This window comes from Microcaecilia unicolor, chromosome 2 (assembly GCF_901765095.1).
Source record: "Microcaecilia unicolor chromosome 2, aMicUni1.1, whole genome shotgun sequence".
NCBI lineage: Eukaryota > Metazoa > Chordata > Amphibia > Gymnophiona > Siphonopidae > Microcaecilia > Microcaecilia unicolor.
This window is the reverse complement of record NC_044032.1, coordinates 181894126-181917237: the sequence shown is the minus strand read 5'-3', so window position 1 is coordinate 181917237 and position 23112 is coordinate 181894126. Positions and strand designations below refer to the sequence as shown.

General features: G+C 39.8%; 1 protein-coding gene across 2 annotated transcripts in view; it reads right to left on the bottom strand.

Annotated features, from left to right (window-relative positions):
* Positions 1 to 9937: 9937 nt before the first annotated feature.
* The window catches only part of LOC115462325 (zinc finger protein 474-like), a 75542-nt gene continuing 62367 nt past the window's right edge, over positions 9938 to 23112 (bottom strand). For both annotated transcript variants that reach the window (XM_030192328.1, XM_030192329.1), the window contains exons 4-5: positions 15336 to 15516; positions 9938 to 10397 (exon numbers count right to left, since the gene is read on the bottom strand). In XM_030192328.1, coding sequence (XP_030048188.1) covers positions 10246 to 10397; positions 15336 to 15516 — 333 coding nt within the window. In that variant the 3' untranslated portion in view covers positions 9938 to 10245. The remainder of the gene's footprint in view (positions 10398 to 15335; positions 15517 to 23112) is intronic.

Below are 23112 nucleotides of genomic sequence, written 5' to 3'. Positions count from 1 at the left end.
TAAGCAACCTAGAAGCATGATCTTTCAATCGAACACATTCATCCAATGTTCAATACATTAGACATATGCATTACCTGTATCTTACTGCAGTAGCTATTCAGATGTCCCAGCAGGAAACCCCACTGAGACAACCAGGCTGATTTTCAGATGGAATATTAGACATTCAATAGTGGCTGAAATGTTTTATGCCAAAACATATTCATCTGCCCACTTTATTCTTTTCATGCCTTTAAAGAATTTAGCCCTCAATATTTAATAGAAGCATACAAATGGAATAATATATTAGTCAAATACTACTGCACCCTAGGGTAGCAAAGTAAATATTACATGCACACAAAAAATTTTTTTTGCTATGAATTTAAGCAGGCAGGTTGCACTAGAGGCTAATCATTAATAATGAAACAACAAAGCCTCAAATCTCCAGGGCCATCAAGACTTAGGGCCTTGTTTACTAAGTAGCGTTATTGGCACGTTAACGTTTTAAACATGCATTAACCAAGTATGTGCGTTAACCATGTACGTGCCTACAATATCCCTATAGGCGTCTATATATTTAGCATGTGCACTAAGTGTAGGCACGCTAAAAACACTAATGCAGCTTAGTAAACAGGGCTCTAAGACTGTTGACCCATAAGGAGACAACATAGGCTTATAACATAGAGAGGAAACCCAAAAAGTGAAAAAAAATACCTGATCTAATCAAGGAAAAATCCACTGTTTCAAAAAAAAAAAAAAAAAAAAAACCTTTCAAAAATAATAGACCAACTGGTCAATCTACTCACTTTAACCAAAGTTCAAAAGGATCCCAAAGTCACTATAAAAATAACCAACCCACATTTACAAAAACAATAAGCATATGCCACTATCAATTCAGAGTGCTATGAAAGTACTTAGGATCCCTTTTACCAAGCTGCGGTAAAAGGGGTCCTGCGATAGAGTCGATGCGTGAATTTGTCGCACAGAGGCCTCTTTTACCACAGCGGGTAAAAAGCCAAAATAAAAAGAGGAAATAGCTGTGTGGTATGTTAACCCAGTGGTAACCAGCAGTGTGTGGCACTGCCCGATTACCGCTGAGTAAACCTCCCCAGTGGCAAAAAAAATATTCTCCAGTCATGCCAGAAATGTTGTGCGCTGGGGGCAACACTACCACAGCTCCTTTGGTGAGCTGGCACTAGTGCCGGATTGGCGCGTGACAAAGTGGCAGTAGCTCTACTGCAGCTTTGTAACAGGGCCCCTTAGCTTGCTGTATCTCTTATGCTTAGCTTCTCGTCATCATTCTTCACTTCTCCACATACATAATTCACTCCAGAATCGGAAAAGCTTTAATGTTTGGGTTTCCTCTCTCTGTTATAAGCCAATAAGAGAGTTGACTCCTGGTGGGGGTAACAGTCTGTCTTGACGGCCCTGGAGACTTGAGGCTTTGTTGTTTAATTGTTAATGATTAGTCTCTAGTGCAATCTGCCTGCTTTGATTTATAATATATTAGTCTCCATTTTTTCAGTCCCTTACATTTACAGTGATTTTGTGCTATATAAATGGTTAATTTCAAATGTATAATGTGAAGACTTGTACACTCATTTTATTATTAAAGGATGGATGCCATGAAACAGAGGCTAGGTTAGGAGCAGGCCCAAAATGTGACACTTTCTAGATTTTCTTCAGGTAAACACCTCAGTTTTTTAAAGCAAAATCCAAACACTTTGATTATATAATATCTTATTTGTTCCATGAGTAAACATAATATATCACTGGAATACTGAGAATCATATTTTTCTAAGCATATAAATATATTAGGGCCCTGTTTACTAAGCCATGACATAGGTATGCTATCTTTTTAGCGTATGCTAAAAATTAGCGTGCACTAATGCTAGAGACACCCATATATTCCTATGGGTGTCTCTTGCGTTAGTGCATGCTAATATTTAGCATGCACTAAAAAGTTAGTGTGCCTACAGCACGACTTAGTAAACAGGGCCCTTAGTGCTTCATTCCCTATCCACATTTTAATAAGCAGAAACTGTTTCAAGGATAGTAAATATCAAAGAGTTAAGTTTCATTAAGTAATTGTGTATTTAATGTAAAAAGATATTGCAGGCGTAACTAATAGGTTCACTGAAATGTTCACAAAGCGAGATATATTTGATATTTGTAAATGGGTACCCCCTTATAAGAGTCCTAGGTTCATAGGAAGGTTCAGGAAAGGGGATATACTCTTATTTGATGTTTGTGAATAACTAGTACCAATACTAGTGTATATCCATTTTCTCGTCTGTGTCAGCAACAGCAGGGTAAATTACTCTCTGATACTCTTTGCTGGAGTTCTATATAGCTAATTCTTTTTTTTTCCCTATCAAAATAAAAACAAAAAAGTTCCTGAGAAAATGTGCTCTTGTAGAGCAAAGAAATGCTGCTCCCAGCCTGAGACACTACTCTGCAAACAGTCTGCTTTAGAATATGCACATATTTGCTTTGATTGTTTCTAAGTTATTGAGTTGCAGAAGAGGGAGGGGTTGGAAATATTGCAATAATTATAGCATTTACTCTTTTACTCATACCATAAAGAGGACAATTTTTACCTGGGTAACTGCATAGCCTTGCTGGAGGGGTAGACTAATGGTTAAAGCAGGCAGCTGACAACCAGTGAAGCTAGGTTTAAATCCCATCCCACTTTCTGTGGTCTTGGGAAAGTGACTTAACTCTCCATTTCTTCAGAGACAAACTCAGATAGTAATCCCTCTGGGGAACAGGAAAATACCTGGATCTAAGTTGACCTACTGTGAAAGGCATGAGGTACAGCGGACGCTGAAACTTGCCTTCCATTCTATTCTAGAACACAGGTACTGTTATTGTGTCATAAAGGGACAGATCCTGGAAGAGGGGGCAGAAGAACCAGCCAACACCACATAGGGATTTCATCTTAAACTGTAGACTTTGTCCCCACTGTAAAGCAGGTGGAAAATCTGTAGGTAGCAATGCACTTGTGATACAACTAGTCTCTGCATTTTCAAAGAGAAACTACGGGGAGTTCCTGGGGACATGCTTTTGGTGGAATCAGAAAAATAACATGAAGCGATTTATATTTTCAAACTTGCATGTGTTAGTTTCTAAGAAAAAAGCAGGAGCAAAAGTCTTGAGACACCTTCCCTTTGAACATTAGCTATAAGCAGGGATGGTGCAAAAGTAAACACAGCAGATGTACACTGACGTTTGGAAGTACTGAAATCTATCATGAGCAACATTTCAAAAATGTGTGCACCAGCCCTGTCTGCAATGCATGCATGGCTTGTCTCTTTACCTTTAAGCTGCATGGTGCAGGAAGGCACTCCAGTGCAAGCCGCATGAGACTGGAGGCTAGGAGACTTGCACTAGATGGAGTTCCTTCCTGCAATACACAATGGTGGAGATAGGGTGATGGCAACTGCGCATGGAGGGAGAGGGCACTGATTCTAGTTTGTAGGGGGTGCCCAAGGGTCATCTTTCATTCCAGGGTATAAGTTTCTACATGTGGACTTTTCACCTATGTGGTCTCTTTGAAAACTGTGCCCATAATATGTATTTTATTTGAACTCTGACAATATGTATGGAAGAAAACAGAACACATTCACTGGTGAAGAGAAATTAAGAGAAATAATATAAAGTTCTACATAAACCTTAAACAAAGAAAATATGGATGCTCTTGTACAAATTGACAAGTCCCTGCATACCAGAAAATAACCATAAAGACTAGACCCCAAGGAGCTTTCCTGTGAGAATTGAAATACCTATGGAGGCAAGCATGCAAAGATTATTGTTAGTCTGGTTGTGAGCCCTTGGGCCCCGGCCAAGGCCTAGTGTAGGGGTTAGGCCGAGGGCGGGCCGAGCAGGCACTACACTACCCCAGCTACCAAGCCCTATACACACACACATGCAGCAACCAACTTGCACCACAGAAAAGGGAAGATAGGGCAATCAGGTGGGCCTCACAGCCTAACTGGAACCGATTCACTCAGAAGTCAAGCATGCGGGCCTCACGGTCTAACTGGAACCGAGTCATACTTAGGGAGGGGAGAAAGAGATTAAATGAGGGGTCCCCCATGGGGACCGGAGCACCTGCAACCCCTTCGGAGCTGGTAATCAAGGAGGAAGGGAAGCATACACACAAACCCGTCAAGCCGTAGCCCACCACACACAAAGAAAGTGAGGGACTGTCATAAGATACTGTAGGCAGAGACCCTCAGCAAACAGGGAAGGGAAAAGTCTGCAAAACGGAGTGCAGAGCCTAACACACACACCAGTACAGAAAGGGACTGGGCTCTGTAATACAGGAGGTAATACAACAAAGAAGGACTGAACCAGTCACACCGGGAACTGCAGAAAACAGAACTGCCAGAAGCAGAGTAGCACCTAAATCTATGCACCAGGATTTATGCCATGTATTCGTTGGTGTCAATGGAGACAAAGTACGAGCTAGGATATCGACTAAGCATATTCTATATACTACACCTACATCTAGGTACCGCTTATAGAATATGCTTAGGTGGAAATGTTTTTCACACAAATTTTTCTGGCTCCATATATAGAATCTAGCCCTTAACATCCTTTAGTAAACATACTCCTTATTCTTTAGTAGTTTGGAATTATGAGAACATTTCACATATGAATTTTCTGTTAATACAGAGGACCTTCATGGATACCTATGGGATCTACTTTCCAAATTGGCAAGAGTTTTATTGTACACATTGGAATGTATAATTCTCATTTAGGGTTTATCAGGTTTATAGTAGAAATAAGATTCCTTACCATTTATAAGTATCCTTTCATCATGTAACTGCCAATATTATTTTACACACATTTAGTTATGTTCATATTCCCTTTTTAAATGAGAAAAAAAACACCAAAAAGTGAAGAAGTCCCTTATACTAAACTTCTTCAGAGCATTTAGCAGAGAAAGCACTTATATCAATAATTTCCTTTTGAGGAGTATTTAATCATCAACAATAGCCACTCATGTTTAGAACCATTCAAATTGTCGTGACTACTGATGCAGGCAGCTGTGCCAAAACACAGCTCTGTGTTAAGTCCTTCTTCTGAACTCCTACTGGTTGCCATACCTCAAACAAGATATAGCAGAATTAGAAAAGGTTCAAAGAAGAGCAACCAAAATGATAAAGGGGATGGAACTCCTCCCATATGAGGAAAGTCTAAAGAGGTTAGGGCTCTTCAGCTTGGAAAACAGACGGCTGAGGGGGGATATGATTGAGGTCAAAAAAATCCTGAGTGGTGTTGAGGTGAATCGATTTTTCACTGTTTCAAACAGTACAAAGACCAAAGGACACTCAATGAAATTACATGGAAATACTTTTAAAACAAATAGGAGGAAATATTTTTTTCTCTCAAAGAATATTTAACCTCTGAAACTTATTGCTGGAGGATGTGGTAACAGCAGTTGCATATCTGGGTTTAAAAAAGGTTTGGACAAGTTCCTGGAGGAAAACGTCCACAATCTGTTATCAAGATGGACAAGGGGGAAGCCATTGCTCACCCTGGGATTGGTAGCATGGAATGTTGCTACTATTTGGGTTTCTGCCATGTACTTGTGACCTGGATTGACCACTGTTGGAAACAGGATACTGGGCTAGATGGACTATTGGTCTGACTCAATATGGCTATTCCTATGTTTTGGGGCATTTTACTGGTAATGTACACTAACTACTATGATGTTTTATTTAATAGCTATTCACCAAATGCTGAATACATAAATAAATAAGTAAAATAAATAAATTGTTTTTCAATGCTTATGGTTCAGTAAATATACATTCTTTTCACTGCATGTTCCCCTTTCTCATTGTGCTTTTTCATAGCCGCCCTTTTACTATTGCCTTTATCCTCAGATTTTCTCTGATTCCTCTCCTCTCCTTCTCTTCTGCTCATTTTCATGGCCCCTCAAGGTAAAATCTGTTTGCTCATATTTAGTATTTAACCAGAAAACTATTAAGTCTTATGATTTTAAAAACATGACATGGAAAATAAAATAAGATGATACCTTTTTTATTGGACATAACTTAATACATTTCTTGATTAGCTTTCGAAGGTTGCCCTTCTTCGTCAGATTGGAAATAAGCAAACATGCTAGCTGACAGTATATATAAGTGAAGCATCCAAGCCTTTCATTGACAGTCTAACAGGGTGGGTGGGAGGTATGCATGGGGACATCAAAGCATTCAATTGATAGTCTAACATGATGGGTGTAGGTAGTTGAGGGGAGGGTGATAAACAGAGAAATACAACTTTATGGTTTATAATGGGCTAGAAAACCCAGATCCTTGTTTAGTCCTGTCTGTTGGATGTCAAAATAGTCAATCATTTCCGATCTGACGAAGAAGGGCAACCTTCGAAAGCTAATCAAGAAATGTATTAAGTTATGTCCAATAAAAAAGGTATCATTTTATTTTATTTTCCATGTTTTATTTTGTTTGATTTCTATTGATTACCTTTAAGAGTGGACTAACACGGCTACCACACCTCTCTACTTAAAAACATGACATAAATCAATGAAGTAATTCCTTTAAAGATATATCAGTTTTCCTGAAATTTGACTGGTTTACTTGTACGTTTTAGGAAAATGAAAACTTGTTGAAAAAATAGAAATGTTATTTAAATAATGGGCCTCGTGGAGACTGTGAAAATTTGCTTGAACTAGCAGCATCAGATAGTTTTCCACATTTCAGTTAGTAGAGAAAGAAACTCCTGAACCCCCTCTTTTTTCATCTGGTTTCTATTTAATTTCTCTTACAGGTAAGTCACCTTACTTTCTGTGAGGAAAAGCAGGATATATAGTCCACATGCGTGGGAATCACCAGCTATAACAAAAATTGGGAAAACCAGAAAAAACAGTTGAAAATGGGCAACAGACGTTTTTGTTGGCAACCTGAAAATAATAAAAATAGGGCCTATCAGAGAAGGAATTGGATTCTAAACTCCTGCAAGACAGATTGCCAAAGCTATTCTTATATTGGAAACTCCTCTCCAAACAAGTGTGTGATGTGAATTTATGGACTTTATGAGCCTTGACATGTTCTTCCTCGGATAAGACTTTCTAGGCATAAGCGAAATAGATGCAATTTGCTATGTAGTAAGAAAGTATTCACTTGGCTATGACATTCCCAGGTTTATTGGGGGGGGGGGGTTAAAAAAAAAGCTGGTTGGACTTTTTAAGGTCTTTAATCTACCCCCAGTAGAAAGCTAAAGTCCTTTTGCAGTCCAAAGTGTAAAAGGCATATTCACCATCAGAGACATGTGGCCTAGGGAATAATCTTGGAAGGACAATTCACTGATCAAGATGGAAATTTGACACAACCTTAAGTAAGCACTTATGCTCCAGACACAGAACTACCCTCTTGATAAACACATTGTATAGGGCAGAGCAGTGACTAAGGCCTGGAGCTCATTGATTTTGTATGCTGTTGTGACACCTACCAAAAATAAGACATCTTAGGTCAAGCACTTCTGTTCATAGGAGGTCCCAAGACACAGTGAGGGGAGGGGGGGTCTTCATGGAAGACTTCAATGGAAGCAGGACACACATAAGACAAATGGAAGGCTTTAGAGAATGGGTTTATCGTCTACAATAGTGGTGATATGAATGAATTATACATAGATGAACCGTAAGGAAGTTAGTTTCTAATCCTGACCGATAAAAGCAATTTTAGAATGAAAAGGATTTAGGGCCTTTCTGTCACATCAAGCTGCAAACTTCTTTCATTGCAAACCATAAGAACTTCTACTAGAGTCTCTTTTAGAAGACAGAAGAATCTGAGAAATGTTCTTTGGTAGATTCAGTAAATTGAACATTATGTTTTCAATATACAGACTGTGAGGTCTGCCTGATTATGCCTGACAGTTTGTGAAGACTGAAACTGGGTTGGTTCCCTAAAGGAACTTCCATAGCAGTAGGAACCAGATCTGTCATAGCCATTATACAATTACCCCCAAATTCTATGTAGTGCGACTAGAGGTGTGCACACAAATCTGAGTGTATTCTGATTTGTGTGTCAACTTAATTTGATAACGAGCCAATCAGCACCAATAATTGGATGCTAACAAGCAATTATCTTAAATTAAATATCACCCAGATAGCACACTGTGGGGACTAATAATCAAAGCAAATGGTTTATGTCCCAAACAGTTATATCAAAAGCAGGATTTTACAGCACAACATGTAGTGCATGGGGATAATCAGATTAACTGCTTCCCACAACCATATGAACAATTATCAGCACAAATTGGAAATAATTAGAATTTATGCACACTACTCCCTAAGTGTATTCTATAACGTACTCAGTGTAAATTCTACCATGTGGATCCGAAAAGGGGGCGCAGTGTTATAGAATAACCCGCTCCGTACCTAAAGTTAAGTGTGGGCATTTACACCAGGTTTTCATTGGTATAAATGGCTGTGCCTAAATTTTAGTCATGTGGATGGATTTAGGTGTATTCTGTAAACCATGTCTAACTTTAGGTGCGGTTTACAGAATACACATAAGCGTGTTTTCCTTTGGCATCGATTTTTTTAGTCGACATATATAGAATCTGTTCCTTACTGTATGAGTATCATAGTTCCCCAACTTTTCTGAGGTTTGGATAAAGTAATGTGGTTGTTTTGTTAGTCCACTTTTGGCCTACTTCTATTTATGGTGCTCAAAATTGCACATGCCCAATTTAATTGAATAATAAGCCAATTAGCACCTATTATTGGGTGCTAATAATCAATGATCAGTTCTAATTTGCATAAATTAAAATTTATGTGCACACTTTTAGGCACCAGGATCCAAGTGTAAATTTTACGCACAGATCTGAAAAGGGGATGTGACAATGGGAGGCACATGGACAGATTGGGGGCATTCCTGGAGTTTACATGCAGTTTTACAGACTAAGGGAGATCTGTGCGTAACTGAGGCATGAGAATTTGCACCGTTTTACTTGGTGTAAACCCTGAACCTAAAACTGGGCGTGGAATCCGGTGCCAAACGCTATTCTGTAAATGATTCCCAACTCTGAGTGCTGTTTATAGAATAGCGCTTAGCGCACAATTTTATCAGCACCGATTTTTCGGCACCATATATAGAATTTTGGCCTTTATGGGTAATAAACAGAAATAAAACATAACAAGAAAAGAAAATGATACCGTTTTTGACTAGCTTTTGAAGGCCAGAACCTTCTTCCTCAGATCAGGAATGAGCAAAGATGACAATATCAAAACATATAAGTGAGACACAAATGTATTCCAATGATAATCTCACAGGGAAAGGGAGGGCAGATGGGAGGATGAGAAACTGGGAGAGATGGATAGGTAACCAGAAGGTGACATAACAGTATAACTTTATGGTCTATAATATGATAGGAAACCCAGGAAATCTCTGTTAAGTCCTTTTCTAGTTGATGTTAAAATATTTCATTATCTTAACTTCAAAGGTCTTACATTCCTGGATTGTTTTAAAATGTCATCTTAGTATTCTGAATAGCTAAGGAGAAGGAGAAGACTTATCACAACTGTTTCTGCTATGACAAGTTTATCAACACGAAAAATGTTAAAAAAAAACATAAGCAGAAGTAACACCACTGACGACATGCACACAGTTTCATAAATGACTTAGGGGCCCTTTTACTAAATCTTAAGTACGTAAGTGCATAAGTATTGTCACGCTGGGGCAGACCAAAGGTCCATCAAGCCCAGCATTCTGTTTCAAACAATGGCCAATCCAGGTCACAAATAACCGGCAAGATCCCAAAAAAGCTCAATACATTTTATGCTGCTTATCCCAGAAATAAGCAGTGGATTTTCCCCAAGTCAATTTAATAATGGTCTATGGACTTTTCCTTTAGGAAGCCGTCCAGACCCTTTTCAAACCCTGCTAAGCTAACCGCCTTTACCACATTCTCTGGCAACGAATTCCAGAGAATAATTACACGTTGAGTGAAGAAAAGTTTTCTCTGATTAGTATGTGCTAAGTGCTGCATGGCCCACAGGTATAAGACAGGACATTCAGAATTTAGCACATGCTAAGCTTTAGTGAAAAGGTCTCTTAATAAGAAAATGACTTTCTGTACAAATCATTGTACAAGTCATGACATAGCATTCATGGAACACTAATGATGTTCTCAATTGGTTTCTACATTGCTGTGATTTTGAAATGTATGTGAAGTCTGCACCCATCCCCCCATATTTTCTTGTGAGATTGCTACTATTCATTGGTTGAATGGGAAACTTTATTTTACTGGTTTTGGTTTACAGGACCGCTGGTGGACAATCAATCGGTCCGGCAGGAAGGTACGTCCACAGATATCACATGGAACAAGCTGGCTCTGAGCACTCTGCCAGGCAGCCTCATTTAAAGCCTCGATATCATAGGTACCTTTGGCTAGAAGAAAAAAAAAAGAAGAATAAAAAGGTTTATGTTTTCATTCTGAGCAGCTATATTCTGCTCCTTATAAGACATTTCTGGGAGTTCTTGTGGCCCCTGTTAAAGCTGCTGCCTTAGTTCCAAGACTCCAGAAAGGATGTTGAATTATAGTCTACTACTACTATTTATAATTTCTATAGTGCTACTAGACATATTTAGTGTATAGAACTGCATATGTATGAGACAGTCTCTACATGACAGAGCTTACAATCTATTCAAAACAGATAATACTATCACTAAGTTTCAGTTATTTGCCTGGCCATTTTTATTTGCTTTATTTTTTTGCACCAGCATCACACATGACCATCACTAAAAATCATGAAATTCATATACCTTGAATTTATTGATATTCAGCCTTCATAAATGTTGGTCTTAAGTAGTTACTCATACATTTTTTGCTTCAGTTTTATGAGGTAAATAATCAACAGGATACTGCAAATATGCTAATTAAAAACTATATAGCAAACAGAATCTATGAACAGCAGACCTGCAGTATTTTCATTTGGGACTGGTGGCAGAAATTATTATTGGGGTTTGTGGGGAAGCAGAAATAGGGACCAGTTATGGGGATTTCAAGAACCCAACTCTCAAAATTGCTGGTCTTCCCAGCTTGCAGGTACTGATGATTGTAAAAGAAACACAGGTTTGCTGTCTACACCAAATTTTTTGTGACACACCTCCCCATCTCTCGGGGACACACTGGTTGAGAACCACTGCTCTAATCCCTTATTTGTCCTGTTCGTCTGTCTTGATTAGACTGTAAGCTCTGCCAAGCAAGGACTGTCTCTTACATGTTTAGTGTACAGCGCTGCATATGTCCATAAACTACTGCTCCATTTCATGTTCAGTACAGAAAATTTCTATTGTAGTATGTAGATAATAACACTTATGGGGCTGGAAATAAATGCCATATACGTCTATAAGTTATAGAATATCAGCCTTTAACCAAAGCGTATGTGCACACTTATGCATATAAATCTGAATATGCGGCTCATGTGCTTTTCTGTAACTATGCGTGTATCCAAAAGGTAACGATAATAACCCCCCCATGTATAGTTCAAATGCCAGTACAGGAAAGTAGGGGTGGACCAGGAAATCTCATCAGCCGAAGGTGGGTTGAAGCAACTTTATTCAGAACCAGATATGTATATGACCTGACACGGGGCCATGTTTTTGATGGGACAGCTGTCTGCCTCAGGGGTCAAACACTACATATGAAATATATAAATATATAGAAAGCATTAAAATTAAAAAAAACATCATAAAACATCAATTGAATGTAAGGCATGTAAGAAATAAAAGAAATAAAAACAGGACTGACCTTGCGATTGAAAATCACAAAGTATGGGTGCAAAATGTAAAGTGATATACCTTGTAATGATAAAACCTGAATCAACAACAGGAAAAGAAACCGATAATCAGTACATAAGTACATAAGTAATGCCATACTGGGAAAAGACCAAGGGTCCATCAAGCCCAGCATCCTGTCCACGACAGCAGCCAATCCAGGCTAAGGGCACCTGGCGAGCTTCCCAAATGTACAAACATTCTATATATGTTATTCCTGGAATTGTGGATTTTTCCCAAGTCCATTTAGTAGTGGTTTATGGACTTGTCCTTTATGAAACCGTCTAACCACTTTTTAAACTCTGCCAAGCTAACCGCCTTCACCATATTCTCAGAAAAGAACATTGGAATACACTGGGACAAATGAAGGATGTCAATTAAATTATTTATTTATTGCATTTGTAACCCACATTTTCCCACCTCTTTGCAGACTCAAAGTGGCTTACAATACATCATGGATAGTGAAAATGAGAAGAGACTAGACATTTGGTATTACAGAAGGATTTTGGGTTGCATGGTAATGGAATACATGATGGTGATATAATAGAGGGTATTCTTAACATTTCTGGATGTATGTAGGAGTTTCACATGTTAATCAATCTAAATAATCAGACAAAAAACAGTAAAATGATTAACTAATGAAAATACATTTTCAATCACAAAGTCAGTCCTGTTTTTATGTCTTTTATTTCTTACATGCCTTATTGCTTGTTTCAATATATTGCTTCTGGTGATGTCTTTGTCTTCCTTTTGCTTCTGAATACCTTGATTCGCTAATATGCCATTAACATCAAAACACGGCCCCGTGTCAGGTCAAATACATATACCTTCGGCTGATGAGATTTCCTGGTCCACCCCTACTTTCCTGTACCTGTATCCTGAATAATGTATATATGGAAGGTGGCGTTTACAAGGGAGGATAATGGGCAGGATGTAGGTAGGTTCCAGTCAAATGTGTACCTTACAAAAGACTATAAGGTATGCAGGTATCTGCTGCGCTTAGGTGCCCACACTTATACCAGCTCTATGGTTGGCTAAAGTGCTCGCATGTAAAGTTTAAGCATGTATATACCTGGTTACACTAGCACTCTATAAAGGACAGTAGGTGCTTATTTCCCTTATAGAATAGGTTCCAACTATGTGCCCTATAGGTGCCTAATTCTGTTATAAAATTGCCCACTTTCTGTGATGGAAGCTAAAGTCTGTTTCTTTCGGCTATGATCCATCACTCTAATGGTTAGACTGGGAATGGGTAACAGGGGGAAAAGTCTGGAAGCTTGTATGTAAACTCAAAATGTCTGAACACTGGATAAATGAAGGATACCTAAACTAGATACCTAGAGATAAGCAGTTAAAGCAGTTGCACTAACAAAAATAACTATGATATGTTACCCAATAAAGATCAATGCTTCTTTTGACATAGAACAGATTCATGTACAACACAGTCCTTAACACACACTTTCTACCCATATTACTCCAAGTGGACTAATATGAAAAGCATGTAAATGAGCTGTTTTGCATTCAAATGCATTTTTATTGGCTAATTAATAATGAAAATGGATTAGCACAAATTTCATGAAGCAGCACAAATAGCATTAACCTCCTAGTGACACCTAGTGACACCTCAGTAGGGGCTATCATTTTCTTTATAAATTAACCAACCTTATCTAATGTTAGCCCTGGTGGGGGTCTCAATTCCTCTCTATCCTCCCAAATGCAAATCAAGGGGTCCTGATACCTTGGTCCTTACCTCCCAACAGACAAAACAAGGGGTTGCAGTACCCTGATCCATCTGCCCTGGCCCCCACCCCAACTTCAAACATAAACAGGCTCTAATCCAGTTCATCCTTGGCCTCACCCATCAAACCCTTTTGAGGTTTTCGGGAGGAGAGAGTGCTTTATTTTGCTTCATTTATTTTTATTTTGTATTCATCTGCCACTCTATCCAAAAGTTCTAAACATTTTACAAATGAAAAATAAGTAAGTTGGAAGACGGAAAAAGCGTTTCATTTCATTTATTTCATATTTTATAGGTTGCCATATCCAAAAGTTATGAAGGATTTACAAATGAAAAATATCTGATTCAAAATGGCACCAGTTCATCATCTTCTGTGCTATTTTGTCGTACCTTGTGAGGTCAGTTAACACTGTTTTGAATTTGATCTCCCTCAAATGCAATATGTTATTTAAATAACATTCCTATTTTTTCAAAACAGTGTCAACTGACCTCACAAGGTACTTTGCCCCTGATGCTGTAGAATAAAATAGCACATGAGGTGAACTGGTCAGTGGATCTTTCTCCTAAGGTGGTGGAAACAAAACAGTGACAGAATTCAAAAATGCGTGAGATAGATACCAAGGGTCCCTAAATAGAAAGTGGATAGTATCAAAACAAAAGTTAACATATCGATATATAAGTTCATTTATAATGGGCAGGACAGATCAGGATGGGCTGCAGTGGATTTCGATGGCTACTCTGGTAGCTGGGAAGTAGGACCAGTGCAGGGAAGACTTTTTAATGATCTGAGACCTGAAAATGGCAAGGATGGATCAGAATCAAGTATGTGTATTTTTTATATCACATTTATATCGTATGTTATGAATACTGGTTCTGTATATCTCAGTGGGGGAGGGGAAGACATCGTAAAGTGGAACTTAGCAAGTAAAATGCTGTAATACTACAATTGGATTGTTGGTTCAATAATGATTTAATAATGAATGTGACTGTTGGGCAGACTGGATGGACCAGCAACGTCTTTATCTGCTGTCATTTACTATACTACTTCTAACCTCTTTACTTAAGACCTTGGAAACATAAGCAGGAAAGAGAGGGGCCTGTGGGGAGGACTGTGATGTCAGAATCATTGTTCTTTGGGATTGGGGGAGGGAGGGTGTTGGGGCAGCTCAACTTTTGACATACACAACAAAGGAAGGGTGTTGCCAAATAGCTGGGCCAAAGAGGAACCAGTAGCCATTTTCCTTAGGGTCAACGCACTGTATTCCTCTTCCTTCACTGCTCTCTGGTCCTATCCACCAAAATCTGAAATGCTGTACTAGATGGATTGGAGCCACTTGCAGGTCTGCCTCACAAAGATGAAGGAAATGTTTGAATAACAAGACCCCTTGCTTTGCCTTTTGGGGGGGGGGGGGGGTGGAATGTGTAGGTCCCAGGAGGATTGGCATTACTAAGGAATTTTTGGGCCAGTCTGTAACATGTCTTACAGATGTGCCTGATTTCAGTTAGCAAAATGCAGGAAATTCTATATACTTCAGAAACAATGAGCATCATAAATAAACTCTTGACTCAGTTAAAGAAATATTCAAAACAAAATATTTATACATTTTGCCTTTTTCTCATTCCCTTGTTTTCATTTGTCTGTTTTAGTCATTCACTAAAAATAATCAACACCACAGTAGTTAGAAAAACAAAAACTGGTAATGGAAATTTAGATAAATATCCCTCCCCAAACCCACCCAATCTCTCTTTGACTGAATCTTTACTTGATACATATCTTTGCTTTCATTTGCTTTTCTTAATTCATAGCTTACCTGATATAGTTTGGACTTCTGGTTTCTTAGGCTCGGGTCTTCGTAAATTCTTGGGCAGCTGGTCATTCTCAATGTGCCATTTTTTCAAACATTGGGGTTCATGGATATCAATAGACTTTGTCCCAAATTCACGGCCACAGATATAACAAACAATGGTTCTTGGTCTTATCACTACTGGTGGCTGCATATACAAAAAAACAAACAAACCCCATAGATTATAGTCAATTTAAAAAATCTAAAACTCTAATGATTCTGATGTGAAGTATGCGAAAAATAAAATGTGTAAAAAGCAAAAATCTGTTGGCTTTCTATTCAATTTATTGTTGCATATCACTAGAAAAGCATATTAACAGTTGCAGCCAAACCATTCAGGCCAGGCTCGTTTAAAAAGTTAAGGGCCTCTTTTACCAAACCATGCTAGCAATTCCCACTTTGAATGGGCTTCGTCAGCATTGCCGCGTGGGAATCGCTAGCATGGTTTGGTAAAACAGGACCTAATATTGTTCTTTAGTGAACTCTATACAGAAAACAATATGTTAATAGCAGTTTTGTTTTCTTAATTTGTTTTCTAGTTGGGTGGACACATTTCAAATAATTTTTTCCTAGCAAACTAAGGGGTCCTTTTACAAAGGCGCGTTGAAAAATGACTTGCGGTAGTGTAGGCATGGGTTTTGGGTGTGCACCGATCCATTTTTTAGCGCACCTGTAAAAAAGGCCTTATTTTGCCAAAAATGGATGTGCGGCAAAATCAAAATTACCGCGTGTCCATTTTGGGTCTGAGACCTTACCGCCAGCCATTGACCTAGTGGTAGAGAATCCAGGCGATAATGACCTATGCGCGTGAAATGCCACTTGGCGCGCGTCCGTTATGCGCGCTAGAAAATAAAAAATATTTTTCAGACGCGTGTAGAGGACACAAGCCAAAATTGAAATTACCGCAATAGCCACGTGGTAACTCCAATTTGGTGCGTGTTCGGCACGCATAGGCACCTACTCGGCTTAGTAAAAGAGCCCCTAAGCAATTGGCCAGGTAAATGGGGGGGGGGGGGGGGTCTCCATCACCTACGGCAGCTACGAAATTTCTCTCAATATATTGAAAAGATGAGTCTGACCACATGATAACATCACAACTAGACTACTGTAATGCCCTGTATACAGGCCAAACCAAAAAGAGTTTGTACCAGCTCCAGCTAATTCAGCCAGAGGCTTGAGGTAGATAGTAAATACAATGGGAGACAGTATGAATCCCTGTGGCATCTCACAGTTCAGTGCCCAAGGTCATGATGTGCTGTTGCTGAACACAGCTCTTTTTAGTATTGTTGGCAGCTGCCCTTCCATAAGAGAGGAGTTAACAATTTTAGCGGCCCCTTAAGGGGGTCATTTACTAAAGATTAGCTTGAGTTATCTGCAGCAGGGCCCATAGGAATAAAATGGGACCTGCTGCAGATAATTCGAGATAACCTTTAGTAAAAGGCCCCTTCAATGAGGCCTGTGTTTGCTGTGGAGAAGAGTAAAGGAAGAAGCAGAGATGGGACTTTGAGGAGGGAAAAGATGAGAGAGGAAAAGGAGGTCGAGGGTGTTATGACAAGAAGTGATTTGAGGAAATTTGGAAAGGGGAAGGGTGATAGGGATTGAATGTGAAGTAGACAGTAGAAAAGAAGGGATTTGGATTTTAGTTAATATCTTCTTCAGTAGTTGAAAGTGATTTATATTCAGGTAGAGAGGTATTTTCTTGTTCTCAGAGGGCTTACAGTCAAAGGACCAATATAATACTACTACTAATCATTTCTCAAGGGTTCAAGTGTTACATTTATTTAATTGATCACCTAAGGCCGAAGCCATCAAAGCAATTTACATAAAGTAAAATTCCACATACAACACAGTACATTGCATTTTAAAAATTTTACAATATAAACAAATATACCAGCACACATAAAATAAAATAATAACAAAGCAAATATATATAAGTAAATATGAGCAGATGCAGGCAGAGGCAAACAAACAGTCCTGCTGTGTCTTGCAGTGTCCTAAGGCCAGAGCAAAGAAACAATGAAAGGCCTAAATTTAATCGGAAAAGGCCAACTGGAAGAGATGAGTTTTAAGCATAGCCTTAAATGAAGGAAGAGAGATCTTGGTATGCAAAAGGATGGGCAAGTTGTTCCAGAGGGATGGTCCCACCACACTAAACATCACTTTTCAAAATGTAAAAGATGGAATTGTATGCAATGAAGAAACAGACAGCAGTGATTGTTCGCTAGAGCGGAGGGACCATCCAGGCACATAAGACTGCAAGCAAGGTGACAAGAATGTAGGCAACTTTGTGTGAAAATTTTTGAATACCAGAAGCACAATTTTATAGGTAATACGGTATTCCACTGATAACCAGTGTTCAGTTTTTAACAATGGAGTCACATGATCATATTTCATAGTATGAAAAAAGTAACTTTACAGCAACATTCTACATCAGTTTCAGTCGCCTGGTCTCCCTCTGACCTATGCCCTTGAAAAGAACATTACAGCAATCAGCTTTTGCATATATAAATCATGAATTACAATACACAAAGCATTTCTACAGTGCTACAAGACATATGCGGTGCTGTGCACATTATATTTAGGTACTTTATCTGTCCCTAGAGGGTTCACAATCTAAGTTATTGTTTTTTTGTACCTGGGGCACTAGAGGGTTAAGTAACTTGCCCAAAGTCACAAGGAGCTGTAGTGGGAATTGAACCCAGGTTGCCAGGATCACAGCCCACTGCACTAACCAGTAGTAATATAATAAAGTGTGGTTGGCTTTGTGGAGGAGTAGCCTAGTCTAGTGGTTAGTACAGCGGACTTTGATCCTGGGGAACTGGATTTAATTCCCAGGGCAGCTCCTTGTGACTTTGGGTAAGTTACTTAACCCACCATTGCCCCAGGTACAATGGGCACACACGCATCTCCCTTCCCGCTCACCATATCCAGGTGTCTCCCAGAGTCCTACACTGTACACATTCTGCACATACAATATATCCCTGACAAGGAAAAATGATTTACCTGATAATTTCCTTTCTTTTAGTTGCAGCAAATGAATCCAGAAACTGGTGGGTTGTGCCCATCTACTAGCAGGTGGAGATAGTGTACTGAAGACAGTGACATAGGATGACCAGCCCCTTAGTCAGTCAGTATACATCTCATCACAAAGCAGAAGAAATGGAAATCCCTTGAGAGCCTTCCTCACAAACACAAACAAACAGAAACATGGCAGACACCAGTGGCCTCCGAAGCCATCCACGAACAGTGTCTGAAACTACCATTGCAGTCACCATGACCAGAACAGTGACAGTGTATTGAGCAGACACAGAATAAACCCACATATACATACATAAAGTAAAGAATGCTTTTGAAATGCTGTGCTCCATTGTAATCTAGTGATAGAAAGGACTGCATACTGTAAATTTTTCATACCCTCAAATCTTGTCATTTATCATAGGCATTTTGTTAGTATAAAGGGTAGTTTTCAAAGCCATTTTCAGGATAATAACATTGCCCATCTTATACACAGTCAAAAATATGTCTGTTTTATACCTTATGTAATTCCCTCATCCCTTATTTGACCTGTTTTTCTGTCTTGATTAGATCGTAAGCTCTGTTGAGCATGGGCTGTCTCTTACATGCTCAGTGTACAGCGCTGTATATGTCTAGGAGCGCTATAGAAATGATAAGTAGTAGTAGTAACTCGTAAGTATGTACACAATGCTGTTTCCATCAGACCTTGATGCAGTAAGTGATATGTTAGAGCACTGTACTAAGCTTCAGCACACAGTATTCTGTTGCACATTCTAAGAACCACTTTTATTCCAAAGTGCAGTACACCACCTTACAAATTACAATGCCATTAAAAAGTGCACACTGTCAAAAAGAAGCAGCACACACTGCTATGGTAATAGGCAGCCATTTGCTGAGTGCAGTAGCCAGACAGCTACTTTTAGGGGGGCCTTGGCCCAAAGAGGATGGGCATGAAATTTTATAGCTACTCTTCCCCCTCCACTGCCCTCTCTCCCACCCTTGTCTCCCCCCCCCCCCCCAAACTCAAAATACAAACAACTGAGAGCGTGGGGATCCCCAAGCTCACCAGCGAATGACCCAGTAGCATACCAAGGATGGGGCAGTAGGGGCGGTGTGCCCTGGGTGCAGGGCAACATGGGGGTGCACGGAAGAGTCACAAGGCTGTCGGCTCTACCAGTTCCCTGCCCCCTCTGCTGTTACTTCCTTTTCTAGGGCAGGGGACTGGCAGAGCCGACAGCTGCTCAACTGTTCCATGCACCCCCTTGATAGGAGGAAGGGAAGTGGGTGTGATGTGCTTTGGGGGGTGGGTAGGAGTATGTGATGCACCTCAGGGGGCGGCACAGTGGCGACCCATCCTGGTGGCAAGCAAGCTAGGTACAACACTGTGATGACCTCCTCCTGTCCAGAACTCTTCCAAGCTGGGTAGCTGGTGGCAGTATCTTGGAGTGCCACCACCACCCCCGTCAGCCCCCTTGTGCATACCAGGTTTCATGTATGCTTGAAAACTGAGTGTGTGTGCTTGGGGGAGGGGACAGGAGGCTGACTGCACAGCTATTCAGCTTGAAAGAGTTCTGGTCAGGATGGGTCTTCAGCTGGTGAGGTTTGGGGATCCCCACCAGCCACAAGGATAGGCCAATTTTGGGTGGGCCTGAGCACAATCTGGGTGGGCCCATGCTCACTCAGGCCCACCTGTGGCTATGCCACTGGTTTGTTGCATTCTGAGTAAGCTAACCTCCCTTCCTGTCAATGCATAAGCAGGGCAGGGTGGGAGGGGCGGAGCACATTAGGACACTGTGGAATTTTTGTGGAATTGGTTGAGGGTGTTGGGTGTTGTTGGAAACCATTTTGTTCCTGCACCATCATTACTTCAGCCTTAAGCTGATGTAAAAATCCTACTATATAAATGAAGAGTGACCGATGTGCCGCGTGGCACGTCACACATCTCTTCCGAGTTCCGGCGTTGTTAGAGGAGGCAGGAACAGAGCTACAGGTGACCGGCAAGCACCGGGCGGGGATCGTCCAACAGCAGCTCCGAGGCGCACTCCGACGGGTCCAATGAGCTGCTGTCACCGCCGCCGCTGCTGTGACCCGGACGCTTTCCTCTGCCACCATCCCCCGGGGCGGCTTTCCTGTGCGGGGGCTCCGCTGGACCCGTTGGGGCTCCGACCGCTTTCTTGCCTGTTTTAATGGGCTCAACGGCTTGTTTAGTAATAAGAGAAGAGTAAAAAACCATGCTAGATTTTAGCACTATATTTATTTATTTTTACATCAGGAGCAATTCGCCATTTAATTTAGGTGCGGTGGTTTTACTGCTGGTTTTCCCATGCTAAAAATTCTTCCTTCATCGGGAATAAGATTAGAGCTAGAAAATCTTGAGTAAACTGGTGCACTAAAGCAGGAACGTCGCAAGCCAGAAATGCGCCTTACTCCCAGCGCTTCTGCCCTGCCCATTTGCATTGTGCCACCAAGGGAAGCCAATGGATGGAGCATAATATTGGAGTCCCAGCCTTCCTTACACCCTGTGCAGCCACACCGGCTGGACATAGCTAGTTATAGCCCTGCACTAAAGTATAGTGCAGCTTACTGCATCAGTGGACTCAAACTTTTACCTATTCTAAGCGACATATTCTTGGGAGCAGGGTTGAGATGAGGCAGATGTAAATGGGTGTTGAAACTTTTCCTGGGATAACTTTCAAAGTGAAAGTATGTGCATACATTAACTTTGAAAAGGCTGTGGAGTGAAAAGTACTTATGTACAATTCACCAATGTGGACAGCTATTATTGCCTATTAAGTAATATATATACTATTTAAAAGAATATAACTGTGCTCTGAATATAATATAATATATATATATATATATATATATATATCATCAAAAACAGAGAAACATAAATCACACCATGGAAAGATATCATTCTGAAAAAGAGGAATTTTAATAATCCCATTAGAAACCTCATAGTTTGTTATAACAATCTAATTCATTACTGAGGATGCAAGTCTTTCCACAGTAGCAATCATCTGAATTTGGTGTCTCTATGGTCTAATTTAAATTTCATTTTCCAGTGTAATCTGATTGAATGTCTGGCCACATGGATGAGTTGCCAGGCTAAATATTTAGTAGACTTAAGTAGTGAATCAACATCCCAAATCCTAATAAAATAAAACTAACCACGTCTGCAATTTTAACCTTTAACAGTATCCCATCATGATTATTTTGGAAACAAATTTGAAATAACAGCATTTGCACATGAATATTGCATACCTGTGTAAACACGCCATGCAGATGATTTTTTTAAACATTTTTATTTGGAATTTTTCTATTATACTACCAAGCACAGCTTGTAAAAAACAGAAACATGTAATTAGAAAACCCACATCCATTATCAACCTAATCAAGGAAAAGAAAGATTTACATTTCTTTCTACAAAGTCCACAATATTAAGGGATGAAACAATATCTACACAGAAGATTATACGTAATTTGTACATATCAAAAAGAAGGGAAAAAAAGATGCTAGGGCAAGATCCAGTTATCTTAATTAAAGACATTAGAATGGAATATCCAAAGGAGGGGAATGGTAAACTATTTCAGATGAATAAGCAGACACACAAATCCCAATGATTGCCAATTAACTGCAATTGTTACCATCAATTAATTGCTAGTTAATGATTTGTTAGTTCATTAAACTATGCACACATCTTGCATCTGTGCTCAGATTCGGGGCTGAAATATCTGCACCATCTATAGAATCCGGAAGTTAATGCTGAAAATCAGTGCAAAGCTCCTAACATGTTTCCCTGTTCTAAATCTGACCCTGTTGTCACCCATTTGTAGGCTCCTGATTTTAAAAGCTTAGTGTAACTAGTAGGAGCACGAATTTCAGAACTCATCTTTAATTAAGTTTCAAAAAAGACAATTTAGGAGCCTGACTGAAGATTATGATCCTAAAGCCTTTAAAGGAGTTAATTCTATAACAAGGGCCTCTATTTAGGTGCCCCCAGGCAGAGCAGTAGGAGTCTGTTCTATAATGGAACCTGGATATCCAGGTTCCGTTATAGAATACAAGTGTAATCTGGTATTGGTGTGTCTAAGATTTAGGTGCCCATGGCTACACCATTCATACAGCTGGCATAAGTGTGGGTGCCTAAATGTTGCAGGGATGTGCATATCTTACATGCAAAATGGAGTACTGTCCAAGTCTTGCCCATGCTCTTCTGCTGTGTACACCCCCCACTGGAAATATGTGCTATGTAAGTTAAGTGAGTTGCAGAATAGCGCTCAGGTGCCCTATGAGCACTTTAAATAAGTATTGCCATAATGGGACAGACCAAAGGTCTATCAAGCTCAGCATCCTGTTTCCAACAGTGGCCAATCCAGGTCACAAATACCTGGCAAAATCCCAAAAAAGTACAAAACATTTTATATTGCTTATCCCAGAAATAGTGGATTTTCCCCAAGTCCAATTTAATAATGGTCTATGGACTTTACCTTTAGGAAGCCGTCCAAACCTTTTTAAAAATCTGCTAAGCTAACCACCTTTACCACATTCTCTGGCAACGAAATCCAGAGTTTAATTATACATTGAATGAAGAAAAATTTTCTCTGATTCGTTTTAAATTTACTACTTTGTAGCTTCATCGCAGGCCCCCTAGTCCTAGTATTTTTGGAAATCATAAACAGACGCTTCACATATACTCGTTCAACTCCACTCATTATTTTATAGACCT